The following is a 22,265-nucleotide window of genomic DNA, read 5'->3' as shown; positions in this document are numbered from 1 at the left end:
CAAAGGGTTCTGAAAAAAGCAGCCATAATTTCTGTGGGTACTGCATAATCTAATTACAGATATTGAAGTTGGAATGTGACCAGTTTAAAACTGCCCCCAGGCTCAGCACTGGGGCCAGAAAAGCCTCATCAGCAGAGGGGTTAAACATTATCTTTCTCTCCCACTTTCTTTCCTAATGTCACCTCTCATTCCTTTTCTCTTCAATGTTATCTTTCCTGCGTCTTTCTTTCTCTTGGTTGTTTCTTTACTGACAACTCAGGGAATCAGTTTTCCTTGGCTTTGAGTGCCTCTACTCCCATGTGCACTCCCCACTCTCTGCATGAGAATGTGCTCATAAGGAACATCCCAATTGGCTGCATCTGCCCATGCATGCATGCTTTGCAACCGTGCATCAAGCAGTTCCGTAAGCAGCCCACTTCCCATACACTGCCTATTCAGAACGCAACAGGAGGGGTGTGACAGGATTGATTTAATTAAAAATTACAGCAAGGGGGAAAATTCAATGCAATACACTTGCCTTGGTGCCCTAGAACACGTTTAGCAACCGAAACACATTCTATTTGCTCTGTCCACACTATGGCCCCTGGGTGTAGGCAAGATAATAAAAGCTTGTATCTGCTGGGTTTCTATGGGCAGCATTTTGTTAAACTTGCATAATATTTTATCTTTAATTAATCTTTTATTTTAAATTGTAATAAAATTGTTAGAGCAGTGAACACAATTCTGTTTGCAAATTTGAAAATACAATATAGACAGAAGAAATACACAAATGTCATAAGTAAATGATATTTTTGAGTCATTGTTTTTTGTATGATAGCAGCCAATGGGAAACATATATGATTATTTTTCTTTTTACTTTAATTTTATTATACAAATATTTAAGTATAACATATGGGTAGTGGTTAAAGGATAACCCAAACCAAACTGAAACGTCAATTTTGATTAGCATTCCATAAACTATACACTATTACAAAATATTATTTACCTGGAACCATCTGCAATAGACCAGGGAGGCAGTCTTTAATCTTGCCGGTAGAGTATTGCCAATTGAAAAAAGCCAGAGCAGTTTGCCAGAACGCAACAAGTGATAACACCAGACCCCAGGGTAAGTAGGGTAAGTAACATTTTATGATAGTGTATAACTTATGGCGTTCCACTCAAAACTTAACAGAAACATCATTTAAATCGCTTAACTGCATTTTTATTTCATATTTGTGAAAATATTATCACTAGACAGCTAATTAATACTGCCACTAAGTAGCCAAGGTATCATAAATACATTAAATAATACTTGTTTTGGTGTTACTATATTTAAAGCTGCACTGCCACCTAAGGAAGGAGTGGCACATTATAGTTCAACCCCATCATAGTAGATTGAGGGCTGCTCCATTCAACTGTATTTCCCCAGACTCTGTAGGTTCCCTCCTCACAGTTCTGGCTACAGACTGAGGCTTTGTGAAGAGGGAGAATCAACGAGAAGTTTCAATCATGGACATTGCATTTTCGTTTTGATCCTCCGGCTCATGCCCCCGTTCAGCACTTTAGGTGGTATTGCAGCTTTAGACAAAATATCTTTTTGAGTACGCTTGTTTGCCAGCAAGAAAAACAGTTCATAATACAGGCTTATTTAATAAACTGCTAAGCAAATAAGGTACACAACTATAATAAAGAATGAAATAGTTCACAGCTAGCTTAGAACTCTATCTTTCTATCTGTACCTATGTGCTGCAATTGGATAATAATTTACTGCACCAAGCATATTTAAATAATCATCATTAAAAATTATCTCCAGAAAGGATAAAATGATGATGAAAAGGCGATTGTTTCATATTTCCCACCTCTTCTTTTCACAAACAAATCATATTTCCAAACGATGTCCTGGGGGGTAAATGTATCAAACTGCGAGTTTCCAGTGGGTTTGGAAAGTGGAGATGTTGCCTATGGCAACCAATCAGTTTCTAGCTTTAATTTTGTAGATTTTACTAAATAAATGATAGCTAGAATCTGAGTGGTTGCTATAGGCAACATCTCCACTCTTCAAGCCCGCTGGAAGCTCGCAGCTTGATACATTTACCCCCTAGTGTTTACTGTAGAAAAAAAGTTATTTGTACAGTAACTTAAAGTTCTGGGCATTTATTGTAGGCTTAGTTATTTATTACCTTATTTATGAGTTCTCCTATCATACCATTCCATGAACCATTGGCAAGTGGGTGTCCATATTTTCCATCAGGGACCTGGTAGATTTCATATTTAAAGCCAAGGTTCTGAGATAATGCATCCAAAACATCTATTGAAAAACCTTTATATTTCTTTGGTTGTCCAAGTATGTTCTCTGCAACCATCACAAAAGGTTCTTCCTAAGAGAAGAGAAGAAAATATGTTTAGTTCACCTTGAATGATTATGCAGAATTTACTAAAAATGTGGAGTAAAATTGTTACTGAAAGCTCTTCTACAAATCATTATGTAATTTTCAAAATCTCTATATAAGAACAGAGTTTGGTTGACAGTCCCACATACACAGGCTCATATTCTCAGTATGTAATATGAAGGCAGAGGGGAGAGAAGGAGGGGAAGACTTTACAGTGCACAGAACTCAGAGGGCATTCCAAAGCCTGCTTACTTCATCAGCTTGCCATGGTAGTCACAGGACATTTTGCAGACTTATAATTAGAATAATTAGCAATAGCCTGAAGAAACAAACCAATGAAAATGGTAATTACCAAGATTGTTCGTAAAGCCTGCACAGTGAATTAATCCACCTTTTTTCATTTATATCTTACAAATGAAAAGAGACAAACATTGTTATTTATTTTTATGCTGCTTTATGGCTGAAATAAAAAAAATTACCAGAGTCACTGCAACATTATCAGTTTACCGTTTTGAAGAAAAGAGTAACAAAGCTGCAACAATGTAGATAACTAAGGGTCCCAGTGCATGGTTTTTTTTTCTGCAACTTTCATTCTATTTCCTGTTTAAGAAATGGACCAAAACCAGAAAATTCCAGCCTATGGTGAAAGCAATAGCAATACACAGACTGTATTACTGCTTTGTGCCTCTGCTTTTTGTCCGATTATATAAAGCATATTTCACTATGCATTTTAAATCCGTTGCAACTATCATGCCAAAAAATGTATTAAAAGGATTTTTAAAAAAAGGGAAAATATCATAAAAAAAATGCATTTAAAAAACACATCATACTTAAGAAAACCACAATAAACACTTTGATAAAAAAAAAAAAATGATTTATACATGGTGGAATACAAATACCCTAGCAGTCGTGGTGGCTGACTACCAAATTCTGCCGAAGATAACAGTTTATGGGGATGTGACAGCTGAGCCTATCATTTAATATTCACTGTATAAAGTGTTAGAAACTAATGCAGAAGGATACAGAAAAGTTAATACTTTGCAAATCATTTTATGAACAATTGAAGGATATGGATTTAAACATCTGCATAAAAATAACAGCACTTTGCAAAATTATCCATTTTTGTCAATACAATGAACTATCTTACAGCCACAGTTTTCGATCTACTGGAGCTTTTCTGACTCAAACTTCTGCCTAACATTTTTATTGTTTGCTAGAAAATCTGGATTTACAAATGATTGACCCTTTTTTGTAACAGGGAAGATATTTTTGCCTTCACTATACAACATTAGTGAGCAATTTTTTAAAAATGTTAGACCTTTCTAACTGGAGAAGAGCAACCACCCTTATTTTCCAACATTGCTGGAAGGTACAAATCTGCACTAAAACCCCAGCTACCAGACATTTGGTTTCTCTAACTGAACTTGACAGATAAAAGCTAATTGTTGATTGGTTCACATGGTTTTAAACTTGCACATTTGAGCAGTGGTAGCAAATAATCCTCACTATTTTCAAATGATACCTGTTGAATGACCAGAGGTCCTGGATGATTATACGTACAGAGAGGGGGAAAGTACAGCATAGGGAATTGAACAAAAAAATAAAGAAGTGAACCTTAGGTGTGATTATGTTAGTATATATCAGTATTCATAACTCTATCACCTGTCATTTTTCATGTTAGACTCCAAATCACTGTCTGCTGTGTTTTTCAATAGACTTATAAGCAAGGCATCTGGATTGAAAGGATATATTTTTCTGTGTGATAATATCAAATCTTTTATGAAATGCATCTTGTATTTTAAAATGATTAGTTTGTTAAATAGTAAATAGTTAACAATGAGGATATAGTCCATTGGTGAGAAACATGTGCAAAAAATACAAGTGAACCTTTAAACAGCACAAGTGAACTGTTCAATTTCTAGAAATTTCTTTGCAAAAAAACTAATGTCACAATCTCAATATATTGGAATATGACACCCTATCAAATGCCAAATATGAGGTTCCTGAAATACAATTTCATGGCACTGTCTTAATAAAGGGCCTGGTGTTTTGCCCAAAACATTGGCCTATTGAATATCTACACTAGTTAATAAGGAATCTTTTGCATTAATGTGTACTTTTAAGTGATAATTGTTTTATTAGTACTGCCTATACTTTTGTATTTTTATTTCTGATTTAGTTCCAAAATGTATCCTGTGACTAAAATTTCATACAAATATAAGAATTTTGCTTTGAGTAGAGCTTTGCACTCTTAGGGGCTCCAGTTTAACCACCAATCAGGAGTGGCTAGCTAGTGCTGGCGACTGTTATCATCAACTGCATCTAATATACCTACAGTCATATCTGCGTCATTGTGCATGTCTGCCTCAGTTTGTAATTACACAAATACTCCCGTACTGTACTCAGTCTGCATTTACAGGTCCCTTCCCTCCCTAGTTCGGCCTTTCAAATGGTTAGGAAAGCAAATGGGCATACTCCAAACTCAGCATGAGCCCATTAAAGTGTAATATTTTCTCTTCACACATTATAATACCATTAAATTGTAAAACCAAAAAAGGGTAATGGAAAAAATAATTGATTTAAAACATAACTCACAATGGTTTTTTATTCAACTTATATATCCATGTCATCTCCATGTATTCACAGTAACTTGCTATGATCAATAAATTTGTATACACTTGTACCAAACAATAACTTCATAGTTCCCCTTTTACAGAATATTTAAATTGCTTTTTGGACAAGTTCTGCAATTTATTTTATTATTTAAGGCAAACAAATGCTAGTCATGTTGCTCATTGGCAGACTAATAATGATACTGTATATATTATGTGATACTGTCCAATACCACATACATTCACTGCTGCTGTTTGTAGAAATAGCTCAAATCTGAAAGAGCAGCACATTTGACTTGCAAAAAATGAAGACTTGTTAAGTTTCCATTAAAATCTGTGTTCTCATTGCTTGGACCTAATTTCTTCGGAAACACTCAAGTTCAGCACACTTTCTATGTTCAGGAGAGCAGGAGACAAATATTAAACAGTAATGTCAACAGCTATGCCTATTTATATTTTTCCTCAATTAACTAGAAAAGCTAGTTGGCATTCACTAAACTTTAGCTGTCAAAAGTTTATTAAATGACAAAGCAAACGGTTCAGCTAACACTAGCGTAAAAGTTTCTTGTAACTGCAGAGCAATTAGAGATGGGCAGTGACAGAGGAGGAGATGTTAGAGGCTCTGGATGAGTAATCGCATCAGAGTTTGTGGATCTGCATTGTATACTCACCATTAGAATGGTGTTCTTCATTGTATAGTGGTCATTGCCGATGGAGCTTTTGTATATTATATTTGATAAAACTTTTATACATGAAAGATTTCTTAAAATATAATTTTTCCAAAATGTCAACAGCTGTGAAATTATAGTCTGACAAATATAGTCTGTTGGCCTAGCGCAAGCACCAGAGCCTGATATCTCTGCAGACAGTTCGCCATATAAAGTTCTGCTTTATACTAAATTTTTACATACAGTATAATCCCTTATGTCAGAGCAATGATGCAATAAAATGGAATGGTCACATTTTGTATAAGATGCAAACATTTTTGTTATTTTGTGGACAGCAGCATACCAAGATAGTCACCACTTTCAGCGTTAATCCTTGCAGGTCATTCTCAAGTCGTTTCTCCTGCAAGCTTCCATTAAGGCCTCTTAAGGAATCCCAGGTTGCCAGCTAAAACAATAGAAGAAGACATTTTAAAATACCACTTCTAAGACTTAGAAACAATATGAAATGCCTGGAAATAAAGTATAAGTCATTAACAAGCAGATGTTGAAATTTAAATAAAATAACCTATATTATTTATCTGTCATTTACAGCAAGAAAATCAACTAAAGATGAAATACAAAATATTCTTGCACTAATATTATGCTTTGACAGTTACACAGAGAGACAAAATCATTCATATAATAGGGTTATGTGACTGTAGGCCAAGACTATTGTAATAGTTTCAGTGTAAGCATATGTCTTCTAGTAATACATAGATGCCAATATTTAAATTAAAGGCTACTTTCAAAGATAGTGTTGTTTATAACACCTTTATTGAAAACTGTATTTGTATATGACTGCTTTAATATCAGTGGCTGATGATGTGTCTGCCTTACAGTAGCTACACACTTTCCCACCACCAGCTACAATTGTTATTCCACTGACTTATATATCAATGACCAGTGACCCACGCATCTTAGATTGTAATCTCACATAATAATAATAATAATAATAATAATAATAATAATAATAATAATAATAATGATTTAAACTGGGGATATAATGCTCACTCCATACTTTAGATTATGATCTAACACCAAACCACTTAAGAAAAATTCAGATGACTCTGAACCGTAATTTGCATATTCAAATCAAGATGGGTGGAATTCAATGGTAACATTGTATTCTTAGTTTTGACTCCTAGAAGTAATAATAATAATAATAACTACATAGAATTCAAGTTTTGGATTTGGACCCAAATTTGGCTAAAAGAAAACAACTATGTACTGTATATGCTGAGTGCCCTGCATGAATCTTGAGTCTACATATCCCTGAAATAAATAGGGTTTTCTAGTCATTCATTTAATACTGTCTATATATGAAATACAAATGTTGCATGGTTGCAATCAGTTCAGATGTAGAGGGGAAAACACAGGATTTCTAGAGAGGGGTTTCCGAGCCATGCCGCTAATGGACATGACTAGCATGCATGGCGGCATGTCTATAATTTTAGAAAGTGCTGAGCTGTTCTCCCACTCTTCCTATCCCCATCATTTACACAGGGCAAGCCACCTCAAGCATACAGTGCCCAAAGCTGGCAGGGGGGTTTTCAGGCACCAGGAAATGCCCATGGGTGTGCCCCTGGATGTATGTTACATTCTTGCATAATAAGCTCTGGAGACAAACAAAATGAAGCTGAATTGACTTCAGTGTAACCATGCAACACATATATTTTATATACAGCCAACATTAAATGGCCTATACCACTATTGTCAATAAATATGAATAAACGTGTGAAACTGTCAGCTGTTACTCCTCAATGTCATTAATGGACTGGGCTGGGAGAGTGGTGCTGAGCTATTATGGCACAGGACAGTTCCAAACTCACAGACTGAAAGAAGCAGGAGATGTCACCCCCCTTTTATTCATGTCTGATAAGGTAACAAGCAGCGTAGGATGGGGTCACCACCTTGTGCGGGGTGAAAGCTTAGGTTTCCACAGTCAGGGCTGGAGGAACACAGTAAGCATCGCAGGAGAGTGTCACCCTTCATCATCATCACCATTTATTTATATAGCGCCACTGATTCCGCAGCGCTGTACAGAGAACTCATTCACATCAGTCCCTGCCCCATTGGAGCTTACAGTCTAAATTCCCTAACATACACATACACACACAGACAGACAGAGATAGAGAGAGAGACTAGGGTCAATTTTGATAGCAGCCAATTAACCTACTAGTATGTTTTTTTGGAGTGTGGGAGGAAACCGGAGCACCCGGAGGAAAACCCACGCAAACACGGGGAGAACATACAAACTCCACACAGATAAGGCCATGGTCGGGAATTGAACTCATGACCCCAGTGCTATGAGGCAGAAGTGCTAACCACTGAGCCACCGTGCTACCCTTGTTGGAGTCCAGGGCAAGCCCATCTGTGCCACAAAAATATGTTTTTCTGATGTGGGCATTGTACCATTTTAAGTCTGAGTCACTGTTCTGTTGATAATAGAGCAGCTATTAGAACAAGAGTATGGGTATAGAGAATCAGCACAGGATTGGTCCTGTGGTTACCTGGCTTCTGCTCATCTCCTCTGCCCGTTTGGTGAGTCACAAAGTTAGTTTAAAAATAGTTTAAATCAGTGAATATATGCTCTCGGTCAGTGCGATTATCTTAGTTGAAACCAATCTGGTCCTGGGAGAATGTAAAAGTACAACCTGTGCTGCCACCGAAAGGATTAATCTGAGATGGCCAAAATTGCTCTCTCTACATGTTTAGCTGATTTTATCTAGTTATTTAATGTAAACATGTAATCACATTTCTAATGGTTATCGTGTCTATTAACTTTTGGCAAAAAGAAAATTCTTCATGTTACAGTCTCTGTGAACTAATTTTTAATAAAAAGTAACTTTAATATATTGGCTTTTACAAGCGCTCCTGGAACTTTTACTATATATATATATTTTACTTACCCTTTCTTAATTCTATGCTTTACAGCTATGTATTTATGTAATCAGGAGCAGCTAATTATTTTTATTGTCCTGGGGATATGACAAAAAGCTGCTCTCTGGATACAATTATTTCCCCTTCATTCCTCCATGGCAGTCTTTACTGTTTTCTTTAGCTAGAAACAGATCAAGCAAAGACGCCTCCTCAGAGAGTGTATATTATCTGCTCTTCCTCCATGTCTTTTTCTGTCTCTAGCTAAACAAGGAGTTTATTATTTTTGATTTGTTTGGGCTTACCTGCTTTCATATTCTAGCGGCACTCCGCAGGTGGGGTAAGCTGCTATAAAGAGTATTCCCTGTCTAAATGGAAAGTGCTGTTTATCGCTACTAAACAAATAGAGCAGACTCATGTTGGTCAGTCCAATCCCAAATCTCTGAAGAACACATGCTCCATGTAAGCCTCTAAATTATGGGTGTTTAATTAAAAATGGCTTGCATATATTTGTATAACGTTAGCAATAATGTGCCCATTCTCAGTACTCTTTGGAGCATGGAGAAATCTAGAAGGAAAACAAAAACACAAAGGATTTGTGCAACTGTTGATAAAACATTTATGGCAGGTTCTGAAGTAGTGTTTTGTGCTATGTGCATATCCCAAAATCAATTCACCCTCCTGAGCAATTTAAGGAGCTTATTACATGTATGAAACAATTATGTTAACAAGTATAGATAGGGAAGACAGATACTCTCATCAGTGAGAGTAGGAGTCTCCAGAATTATTGGAACATTCTATTAGTGATGGATCAGGAAAATTATCTATCTATCTATCTATCTATCTATCTATATATATATATATATATATATATATATATATATATATATAGTAAGAATTATCGAATGAGAAACTCCTTACTTCAGTCTTCTTAACCAATTGCTGTTTTATTTTGTCACAACACCTTAACACAATCATTAAATAATCCATGGCTTCCTGACACTAACTAAACCCACCAGTTCCAGCTATCGTCCGGCTGCTATTCAGCGTCAGAAGCCCCACCCAACTGATCCCACCCATGTTGTTCACCTGTGAGCTAAAATCCTTCCTTAAGTTAACAGCAGGATCCTTAACCTTGTCTGTTCCTTTCCCAGGTGGACGGGTCCTATTCTGGTTATCGGACCATGGCAAATTACCCCTTTTTCAACAATATATATAAGTCTATACTAATGTGTGAAATTGTTATTTCTAATACAAATCAGAAATCTTTCTTTGAAGAATGTGTTAGAAAAATAGAGTTGTTCCTGTAGATCAAGTGGTGAAAAAATGAACTTATAAGGAATGGACCCAGGCAGAGAAACATCAGTCTAAATTAAAAAGACTGAAGCCGATGTATCCATTCAGAAATGAGGAAGCTCAGAAGTGGAGCTAAATTCCAAGAGTAGATATAGCTATAGCTTGTATGTCTGCTAATCAAGTTCTCATGACCCCTAACAGTGCATGTTTCTTAGGTGACAGGGGAAATAATTATACTACATGTGGATCTGTTACAATGTGTTAGTCAGTAATGAATACATCTGTGCTAAAGCAAGGAGATAGGGAAAACATGTACTGTTAGAGGTCCTAAGGACCAGGTTAAGAAACACTGTACTAGAACAACAATTCCATTAGAAGATAGGGGTCCTTTAAAGGATCCTAAGGACAGGAAAGCAGAAGGTTCATTGAAAAATATTAATTCTTCATCTGGAACCACATTGAAATCAGGTAGATTCAGTAGCCAGAGCCTTAAGGTTACAGGGAGAAAGTGGCAATACAGACAACCAGGAAAAATAAACTGGCACAATTTATTAAAAAGTATGAAACCTATGCAAAAAGGTATATAATTTCTCTATAAAGCATCTTTGGATGCTATTGTTTTTTCCTGCAGGAGCTATAGCATCAGCAGTATTTTTCACTAGCCAACTTAATATACATAAGTTGGCTATTGAAAAATCAAACAGATAGCCACAAGATCGTAGAACCAAAATTTTTGCATCTTCATTCTCTCTGCAGCAGTTTAAGGAGACAAGAAGTTATAAGCCAGGAAGGCTCCTGAAAAATTTTCTATACTGCACCCAGACAGTCCTTTTGGCTATACAGACCTAAGGATAGAAGAACAATTCAAATTTCAAAACAATGACCATTGTCAGGAGCATCCCTTAATTACATCAATAGGGGACAGGATTTCATTTTTTTCAGAAGCATGGAACCATCTCGGATCAGTGGGTATTGGACATTATATAAAGGCTCTACAGAATAGTGTTTAGACATCTATCCAATGGGAATTTATTTGTCTAGTTAAAAAATCCATTAAGGAAAATAGAGATGAAGTGTGATACAAAAGTTTGAAAGGTATATTGAAGATCAAGGGAATTTCTCAGGTTTCTCTAGAGCAAGAAAGTCAGGGGATTTTATTCCAACTGTTCCTTGTCAAGAAAGATTCAAAAGCCATTTACACGGTTTTCAATTGAGAAGACTCTACAAGTTTGTCAAACATTTTGTTTGGACTCTATGGTAAAAGCCATCAGGAAATAGGACATTATGACATCCATAGACTTCAGGATGCTTACTTTCATATTCTGGTAGCCATACAGCACAGAAAATGTCTCAGATTCTGGATAACAGGGCATCATTTTCAATGTACATGCTTACCTTCCAAGCTGTTGACATCACCAAGCTGTTATGTTACACTGTTAGCAGAAATAAGGAAATTAGGAGTCAAGATATGGCCATATATGGATGATATTCTTGTTGTGGGAGAGTCTGAAAAAATAATCAGCCTCCGAATAGCCCGGCTAATACGTTTTCTTAATAAGTTCATTACAACAACATGAAAGGGTACTGAACAATAAAAATATTTATCTTGTATCAACACAACACATGACATTTCTGGGAGTACAAATAGACACCATAAATAATAGAATATTACTTTCAGAAGAAAAATGCACCAAAATTCTACATCTGGCAAAACAAGTACAGTTTCATTATATGACGATAAGGAAAGGGCTGCAGTTATTGGGAACGTTTTGGGCAGAAAAGAATACAAAAGCACTATTAGCATTATATATGATCAGGCAAGCAGAATATACAAGTATATTACATCAGCCTCACACATATGCCTCCAGGGGAGTGGAGTCTAAATCAAGAAGTATTCCAGAACTAATACAAAAGTTTGGGTTTCCACAAACACACATAATGGCAACAAACCACAATGCCAAAGTACCCAGATTCCTGTCTCGACTTAGAATTTCAAAAACAGAAAAATAAATGTCTCTCATTCCCTGCATCCTGAGGAATATCAAATAATATTTTTTTTTAGCCAAAGCATCCTTGGTTCCAATAACATGGTAAATGCTCAGAGAATCGCCTCTACCTCTTTGGACAGATTTACTAAATCATGTTCCAGTTCTACATCAAAATGTAAAACGTCTAGCTTTAATGGCTTGGAGATTGAGCAGGAAATGTTCGAAAACAAAGGTTTTTCAGAATCTGTGATCAGTACACTGCTGCAAGCTAAGGAAAAAATTCTTCCATCATCTATCACAACATAGGGAAAAGATCTCTGTCTCGGTGTGAGCCTAAAGTTAATATATATATATATATATATATATATATATATATATATATACATACAGTATATAATTTAGTTTTATTATTGCATAATATAGGTAGGCACCTCCGATTGTCTTTTATTTTTCCTGTATTAATCTTTAGAGAAGGTGGCATTACCCCCTCTATTGGGGAGTAACAAATTAGAGCTGCATTTTTCAATATATTACTGCCTAGGAGTTTTCAGTGTTATAAAGTTAATCCAACTTTAGTGACTATTTTTTCACATATCTTCAAGATGGACTTGCTACACTGAAAGTGTTGGTACTAAGTGTCCTGTTAATTAGCCTTGGAAGAACTAATTACACATTTTTTCCAAGCAGTAAAAAGCATCTGTCCTTCAGTCAGACCTTTTATGGCTCAATGGAACCAAACATTTGGTCCTTAATATGCTAGTGAATGACCCCCTTGAACCATTACAAGAATTTCTGGTGAAATGGATGACTTTAAAAATGCTATTTCTAGTGGTGGTGACATATGCCAGAAGAATTGGGGAATTACAAGCACTATGTTGCAAGGAACCTTTCCTGAATATGTATTCAGAAAGAGTGGTGTTGAGAGCCAATCCAGTTTTTTCATTGAACAGAGTATCTGCATTCCACATCAATCAAGAAGTTTTGGTATCAGCTTAATTTCCACAACCTAAAGATGAGAAAGAAAATAAACTATATTCTCTATATCTGGTCAGAGTCATTTCTATATTATTGTCTAGAACACAGTAGATAAAAAAAAGTGTTTGTGATACCTGTAGGCTATTGGAAAGAATATGCTGCTTCTAAACAAGCTAGCTCCAGATGGATCAGAGAAGTAATCAGACCGAAGAAGAGTAGAGGGAAGCCAGTACCTGAAGTACTGAAATCCCATTCAGAACAATCAGTAGCTATATCTTAGACAAAGAAGACTTGGGCTTCTTTGACAGAGTTGTGCAAATCAGCATGGTGTGCATCCTGAGATACCTTGACAAATCATTGCCTTGATGTGTTATCATTGGAAGATTCTCAATTTGGAAGACATGTCCTCTCTGAGCTAAACAAAATGGAAACTATCTTATAGTAAAGGAGGGAGTAAAGGAGGCCGTGGAGTATTTAGAGGAAAAGGAATTAACAGCAAGATAATTCACATTTATCTAATGCTGTGAGCACAGCAGAGCTGTTTATTGCATCTCAGGGAAAAAAAAATATTTTTGGATATAAGGAACATTTAAGGAAGTTCGAAAGATGAATCAGTTTATTTTGTAATATGTTTAGAAGAACACATACAAGACAGTACATTAATTGGAGATGGAAACCTCCTTTACTGATTAGAGATATAACAGGTTATGTTTGGGAAGATTTTTTAGTAGATATAAATTGTCACAAACATCACTTATCGATTTTCATCATTTGGATGCCTAGTGAAACAAATATTATAACATGACCTAATCTCCATTTACTTTATTTCTGAAACCTCTCAAACTGAAATGATAAAGCTGTCACATCTGTATCTTTTATGGGCTAGAAATAAACAGGCTCCTAACTCCAAGCGGAATATTTTATATATCCCCATTTCTTGAACAAAGACAAGGAACACTGAGCAAAACAGTCCATCAAACAGGAAACAAAAATGTCAAGATAATTTTATGGTTTTCTGTATTTCAATTCAACCGTAAATTCACAGAATTCCTTTCATTACAGGGATGGGAATATCCTCCATTGATAAGAAATAAAGACTCCAAGCAACTGGGGAGATGAGGGGAGATAGAAAACAATAAAATAGTTTACTTGAAAGCCCTCATCTGAATCCCATTGTTCCAGATCATTTTATTTCTGAATACATGTGGAAAATGTAGCTGCCAATTGTTTGGTTGGTATGATTTAATTTAGCTTTACAGTCTAGCATTTGACCGTTGATCTATTTTGCACATAGCCAAATAAATGGTAAATAATTAACTTCAAACACTTGTAAGTAGGCATAAGCAACATTTTCAAAACTGTTTAGTGGGATATTCACCTCATTTAGCTCTGAAAATCTGTTCGGATCAACAGTGGAATTTGGCCTTAAGTGTTCCCAGTCCTACCTCTACTACACCACCCAATAGAAAGAATTGCTCATTGACGTCCCAGATCTATTCATACAGGGAAATTCAATTGACCGTGTTACTCTCATGAGTAATGTGGCTCGTGCCCTATTACAGTTACTACGGTAATAGTGGGCATTATTACCGTCAGTACGGTAATTTCAACTCTGATTTTTGCTCGCTGCTCTGAGAGCCGAGAGCAGAAATCTGCATTAAAATTACCATACTAACAGAAATAGTGCGCGGGCCGTGTTACTCTCACGAGTAACGTCGTCAATTGTATTCCCCCCATAGACTCTAAATTCCATGAAATGCACATTTACAAAAACACTGTGAAATGGTTATTCCACGGAACGCTGAAGCAAAAGTGTAACACAAAGATTATATTGCTGGAACGTTGCACCTCTGTGAAATGGCCTGTTGCAGCATGAAATTCAATTTGCGGAAAATTCAGTACAACTTTTCTTCTATAAGCTAATATGTGCAGCCATATTTCGGGAAGGTAGCAGGAAATTTCTCATTTTGCTAACACTAAGTGTATTTAACCCTAGTTCTGGAACAATTGGAGGTAGATAGGAGATACATAGCTATTCAATCTCTTCATATCATACAGCTCAATATATGACCAACTAATGGTACAATTTATTTCATAAACCATTGGTTTTAGGAAAATTATTTGCTAAAGCTATTTCTGGGGTTTTAATGCTTCTGTTATTGGATCTCTGAATATGGGCTTTAGAAAAGTTCTCAAGAAAAGCAATAGCTTTTATATTATTCCAGTTACAAGAAGTTAGACGGACAGAAAGATTAAAATGGAAATAAAGTAAGACAGATAAAAGACAAAATGATAATGTGATAATAACTCATTTTTAATTTTAATTCAGAATGTGTGGCACTCACATTCAATAATACAATTTTAAGCATGTTTAGACTATGTTTTAATCTTTATGTTTCAATTTTATCTTTAGTAAATATATATTAAGGGAGTTGTCCCCTTACCATTATGTTTCCTATTCCACGCACTTTTCTAAAAAGTACTAATAATATACAATAGCCATACACATCTTAAAACTGGTGTATAGATATTGCTACTGTCACCTATGCTGAATATAATATGTTATACTATTTTAGCACATTATAGAATAGGACATATTATACAATGTTATCAGAGTATAGCAATTTACAATAAATTATTGGTGAAAGTGGAATGCAAGGGCTACACTAGTTATTTTCATTAGCACAATTATGTGCAATTAAGCACAAGACAAATTGATCTTTAACCAATGGTTTCCTATGGGACAGGGTCATAACAGTAACCTTATGTGCCCCATAGCAAAATTTGAGGAACATGCACTGGCTTTGCAGTTCTATGCTCTCTGGAGGACTTCGCTCTTCTTTCCAGAGCATGAACAGGGGACAGCATAGCGTCTTTTTGTCATAAAGTAAACCAGTCCCAGCCTGTTCATCATGGAGCCTATAAAGCAGGCAAAGACACCCTGTGGCTTTCCACGTGTTGTGAAACTACATGTTCCTGCATGCTTTGCTAGCCAATAGCCAGCCTATAGCAGGCAAAGTGTGCTGAGACTTGTAGTTTCAGAACATCCGAAGATCCACAGGTGTTCAGGCCTATTCTAGAGGGACTGGGGCCACAAAAAAATGTTCCAACCAGACACATTCTGAACTGCCTTGGGGCTTAGCTAGAGCAATATTAATATGTCAAAAATATATTGCATACTATTGTGGAACCAAGGTTAACTAGAACACATAACCAGGGGGTATGCTACACTTATTTTTGCATGCCCTTACTTGCACATGCATGCCCCTGATTGGCATCTTCAGGAGATAGCAAGCGCAAGCTACTTTCAACTCTAAATTTGTTCGCATTTATTTGCACATTTGTAGTGCGGCAAAGCACATTTCTATAAAGTGAAAATGGACACATGGCTAACTCTAAAGCAGGGCTTTGTTATCAATTTATTTTATTGCACTTGACATAAAAAAAGAAGAAAATTTCAACAGACTATGCAAACTTACAAAAAGAGCTCATTTATTTACATTTACTGGTTTTAACTGAAAACCACTGCTGAAATATTGTCTGTGATTTGTTTTAGTATGAAATAATGTTATGCCACACATACAATGGAATCATGTTTATATATATGACAACATTTAAAGAACATTTCCATGGACAGATTGCTGTTGAACAGGTGCACTTTACATGTAGTATGCTGAACCCCCTTGCCCTCATTTAGAGGTTGATGCAAATCAAATTTTGTGGCGCAAGTATACAGAATTTTGAATATGTGCACCAAAATCTGTTTGTATTTAGATTTGAGCATATCTCATGCATTCCCTTATACTGGAAGATCATAGTGACACAGTGATTAGAATTGCTGCCTCACAACTCTAGAGTCATGGATTTGATGCTGACCAGCTGACCAGGACCATATCTGTGTGGCATTGTACTTCCTAGGCCTGAGTCATTAAAGAGAAGAAAGCCAAAAAAAAAAAAAGGAGTAACTTTCTGTGAAAAACCATGCTGCATTGGAGGGGGAGGTAAATTTAAAATGTGAGGATAGATTTATTGTTGGGGTAGGGCATGTCCTAGATCAACTTTCAATTTCTTTTTTTCTTTTTTTTAGTTATGCACACCTAAAATAAATATAAATGAGAATGTGATGTCTTTGCCATTCCCATTGAAACTTGAAGCTAAATAAAAAGATAAACTAGTGATTAAGGTGCATTATTTAAATATGTTTGTTACAGTAGGCTCTGGCTTTCAATGTAAAAATAAAGCTATCAAGTATTTGTGTGCTACATGAAAAAACAGCCAGTATTTTCCTTACATGTAAAATCATAAAGTAATTTGCACCCCTTGCATTGCAACATGGTTTGTCCGGGATCAAATTTACTCATTTTTTTGTCTTACCCTCCTTAATGACTCAAAGATACCAGTAGGTTAATTTACATTTAAAGTTGAGCATAAAGGCCATTTCTAAGTGTAAATTTTTTTTTGTACTGTTCATGCGCATGAAAAATACATGTCCTTGTGTCCATGTTAAGCTATTTGCGCATGCCTGACTTGTGTCGACTTCTGTATGAAGAGAAGAACAGGGGAGATAAGTGGCATTTGAAAGTATGGCATGTACAGTAAAAGCATGACACAGATATTCCAATCAGGAAGTGAATCTGTTGCAGAAGCTCAACCCCGGATCAGTGGCGCACGCAGGGGGGGTTTCTGAGTCTCCAGAAACCACCCCCCCTGCGCTAACTAAGTGGCCGCCATAGCGGCACTATCCTATACAGCAGCCGCGGCGCTGTCAAAGAAGCGTCCACAGCGGTGCTGTATTGTATACAGCGCCGCCGCGGACGCTTCTTTGACAGCGCAGCGGCTGCTGTATAGGACAGCGCTGCCTATACGGAGCTGCTGACATTCTCCCCCTGACAATCCTGCGTGCGCCCCTGCCGGATAAAGATCTGTGTTGATGATGTCCACCATCAGCATGGACCTTAATAATGTAAAAAAAAAATTAAAATAATTAATTTTTTTAAAACGACGCCCTCACCAAAAAATACTTTACAGACTATGCTGATAGCAGCAATGGAGTTGGTGAATTCATTCTAGAACAGGCTAGGACTGTGTGACATTATGACAGGGGGACCGTTTCCCTATTATAGTGACTCCAGCCCAGTCAGCTGTAACCTGTTCTTTCCAACAAAATTGCATCTATACTCCCAGTCTAGGAGTGCTGGTGGTGGAATCATTTTGAGGGGGATCCTATATTTTTTGAATTTTGTTTCATTTAGTGAAGATTATGAATGGTGCTTCGAGTAGGCTGCAGAATGTTAATTCTTATGTGTTAAAATGTTTTAAACATGTACTCACCTGGGCGGCTTTATGTGTTTGTTTTGAATTGCACATATCAAAAGATATGTGCAATTCAAAATGTATTTTGTATCTGGTTTTTTTTACGCAAATGCATCCAATGCTAAATGAGCCTCAATTATTTAATACATCTTCCTTACTGTATTTTGTCTAAATATTTAATCCATTGTTCCTCCTTTTAACTTTTGCATTAGACAAAATAAATCTGTAGTGTCCTGGACTACTCTACAAATACATTTTAGTGTATAAGGATGTTAGAATGAAAAAAATTATAAGAAATTACATTGGAATGTTAAATAATGTTAGCAATTGATGTTACAATGCTAGGCATGGTAGGTGTTCAATTTAGAATTTGATTGTTTGCAATAAAGTTGTATAATTTGAAACATTGCTGTGTGAGTTACACAGTAACATCTGATGATCAGCAGAGAGTGGTAGTTGAAGATACGAAATGACAGTTAAAGATGGAGAGCCTGAGTCATAACGGAGAGCAAAGCATAAAAAAGGAGTAACTTTGCACCTGGGCAAAACCATGTTACATTGGAGGGGGGGGGTGGTAAATTTATGTGGGAACAACTTTTTAATTGGGAATCTAGATCAATGTTAAGGGGGAGATCCAATTCCTGAGAACATTAAAGCTGCGCATTTTTACAGTTACTACGGTAATATCTCCTCTCATTTTTCCTTTAGGTTGTAAGGAAAAATCAGCAGAGATTTCTGTAACAATCCTGCAGTTCTGCAGTTCAAAGTTCTGGGCAACAACGTGGCTAATTTAATTACCCCCCCTAATTTTCAGTGCAAAAATAAAGCTGTCAAGTATTTGTGTGCTACATAAAAAAATAGCCAGGATTTCACTTATATGCAAAATAATAAACTAATTTTCACCCTTTGCATTCTTTGGTTTAACCAGGAGCACGCTTACTCCGTTTTTTTGCTTTGCTCCCCTTAATGACTAAGTAATCAACTGTAGAGAAAATAAAGAGAGCTGACGGGATTTAGGTGGAAGAAAGAAAAGAGAGACAAGATTAGCTAGAGAGAGAGAGAGCTGACAGAAATCTGAAAGAGAGGTTAAAAGAACGTCTATATAGAGATACAGCAGGAATGAGGCGTCGGCTGAGAGTCACCCAGCACCTGAAGAAGAGAGATCATAAACACCTCTCAGAGAGAGAAGTAGCAACACTCAAAGCCATCACAATATCCTCACCAAAGATCATTTGTTGTACATATAAGCCCTGGCTAGGTAATAATATATCAGAGTACACATAATAGCCAAAGAGAGACTACCAATATGACCAAAACTGCACCACATACATGAGATTGAACCCAAAAGTGAGAGTCAATACCGTCAATCTCCAATTTTTTTAGTGACAGAACAGAACAAATTTGTGATACTCAGAACTTAATTGTAGACGATCTGAGGACCTATTTAGACTGTGAGCTCCAACGGGGCAGGGACTGATGTGAATGAGTTCTCTGTACAGCGCTGCAGAATTAGTGGCGCTATATAAATAACTGATGATGATGATGGTTTTGAATAAATACTGTGCAGGACTATTTAGCGCAAATAAGAGTATTGCATCCTTAATCCTGGATATTTAGGCTGTTAAGACGGTGATTATACCACTAAAAAGTTTGTGTTGTGATCATCTAAGAAATTAACTTATTTTTAATTGCTTATAGAGTAATGTTTATATTGTATTGATTGCTTTTAGATTAATTTATTGAGCAATTAAAGAATACTGCACATATTTTTACAGTAATTTAAATAAGAATTGTCTTCGCTATTGTATTGTGTTTAATTGTTGTTAAATCCTACCCCCAAATCCTTCCCTAACAAAAGCCTATCCTGACATAGCAGCAGTCTGCCTCGCTTTCTCTGGGTCTCTGCCCTACTGGGGCCTAGCTGCTCTCTGCCATGGGGTCAGGTGTGCACTCTCCAGAGATGTTGTCATTGCCCCATCATTCCACTCAGGTCCTTACAAATCAAACATTTTCTTACTTATGCATTAAATGATTCTTCATTTCATCTCTAATCAGGACCAAGAAACATCTACCTTTTGTAAAATGTCATAAACCTTGCTTTGACATAATGCACATTACACTTTCCCAGTAAACCTTTTTCTCTCTTCTCCACTCACATAAAAATATACTTTGCTGCCAGGGGGACTGTGAAGTGGTGACCAAAAATATGACTGCACAATTTATTGACTTAGAAAACACTTACCAGAAATCAACAAGCAGTGACTGCCAGCATCGCTCAGACAGCATGATAGGCTGATAATAAAAGTAAATTGATAGAGTTGCATTGTTTCTACACAACGCAAAAGGAATTGTTGCTTCACATAATATTACATAATATTAAATTTAACCTGTGCCCAATTTCAAAACTTAACATTATCACATCACCCGAACATTACACAAAATCCCTTACAGATTTTTCTTTTACATTATGTGCTAGATCTTTGCATCAATGTCGGCACACTCATTATCTACTGCTGTGAACATTCTGAGGATCTGATTGCTTGCTGATTGTAGGCTGTTCTTTCCCCACCCACTGTAATCAGAGGACATTACAGAGGAGAAGGAGATGAAGAATGAAGACAATAATGTGATGAGACCCTAATCAAACACACTTTATAAATGATAATATTATTGATAGATACTGATAGATAAGTCTAAATTATAGTGATTTTACCTTGTTGTAGATATAAGAAAGATTATAAATTACAATATTTACCTTTTAAGTTCCATGTAATTTATATATAAATGTTTACAGTAGTTTGTGTAAGGGTTGATAAGAGTGGCATTTCAGTTGCCACTTCCGGCAGCACAATGGCTAAGCACCCCCCTTCACCCCGAAAGGCTGCATTAATGACTGCCTAACAGTACCCAATGTCCTTTGAACATTCTTCATGCTGCTGCCTATCAATGTTCTGTCAATGTCTGCTGTTCACACACCTGCCATCTTAAGAGGATTTAATCAATTTCATTACAGAACTTCACTATATAAGTTTTTCTCTTTTTGTTCTATTGTGCTAGTGATTTGGCGATGATTATTCGACACCTGTATGTTAAAATATATGGACTTTATACATTTGTGAATTTGTTTCTCTTTTTATAAGTATGTTTTGTCCATGTTGCTATGTGCTTAAATAATGTAATTTAATTGTGCTGATATTGGGTAATTAGTTGTGCACTAAAGGAAGGCATCCTATTGTAGACATGTTGTGATTCGCAACAGTACTAGGTTTATTCTGGTTATTCTGGTTATTTTTACAAGGAGATGGTACTGTGATTCCTGGCACAGCAACTTTCCACTAGGTTTAGCACCTGGGGTTTCTCTTCTATTTTAACATTTAGAGGATGCCAGGGATTGGTCTGGGAGGAGGTTCCCCTCATTATTATTTAACAGTGACATCATCTATCATATTCTCAGTTATGAAGATTTTATTCTGTCCACTACTTACACAGACATCATTGCAGATGCAGAGTGGCGCAATAGCAAAAAAAGATTAATTTTCTCAGCCAGGAGTAGATATTGCTTTATACAAAGGACCTTAAAAAATTTTGATCATGGCAAGAGGGACTTTTGCCTGAATACATTCATATACTAGTTATATATCTGATGGACAATTATCAATAACATTTCATTCTGTATGTTATTTCCTAATGGATTTAACACAGTAATTATTGCATAAATTTGGAGTTTGGGGTTGATGCAATAACATCATATTATATTATAATTAAATATTCTCTAGGCTAAAAAAATGTTTCACAAGTTATCAAACAAGAGTTCTCAGCAGCCCCACATCAGAGAAACCACAGCATAAGGAGGACAAACTATTCTGTTTGTTGCTGTAACAAATTTTCTATTCCAAAAGAATCCTTTGCCAAACTGAGTTCACTATAAGGATCAGATTGTGAATAACATTGATGGATTGATGCAAGATAACGATGCTGGAGTCCAGAGCAATGGACTAAGGAAAAAAAATAGAAACTCAGACAGTGTAGAATAATGGATGACATGTGTTTACATGATGACTTATTGAGCCAAGACTGAGCTCTTCTTTCACAGCCTGAGCTCAGGCAGAAAAAAATATGTCCATAGTG

The 22,265-nt window shown here is 36.2% G+C and overlaps 1 protein-coding gene across 2 annotated transcripts in view; it reads right to left on the bottom strand.

Moving 5' to 3' along the window:
• The window catches only part of GRID1 (glutamate ionotropic receptor delta type subunit 1), an 823,000-nt gene that overhangs the window by 92,327 nt on the left and 708,408 nt on the right, over positions 1–22,265 (bottom strand). For both annotated transcript variants that reach the window (XM_075217028.1, XM_075217027.1), the window contains exons 9-10: positions 5,993–6,094; positions 2,160–2,357 (exon numbers count right to left, since the gene is read on the bottom strand). In XM_075217028.1, coding sequence (XP_075073129.1) covers positions 2,160–2,357; positions 5,993–6,094 — 300 coding nt within the window. The remainder of the gene's footprint in view (positions 1–2,159; positions 2,358–5,992; positions 6,095–22,265) is intronic.

This window comes from Mixophyes fleayi, chromosome 6 (genome assembly GCF_038048845.1).
Source record: "Mixophyes fleayi isolate aMixFle1 chromosome 6, aMixFle1.hap1, whole genome shotgun sequence".
Classification (NCBI taxonomy): Eukaryota; Metazoa; Chordata; class Amphibia; order Anura; family Limnodynastidae; genus Mixophyes; species Mixophyes fleayi.
This window is presented reverse-complemented; position numbering and strand designations above follow the sequence as displayed.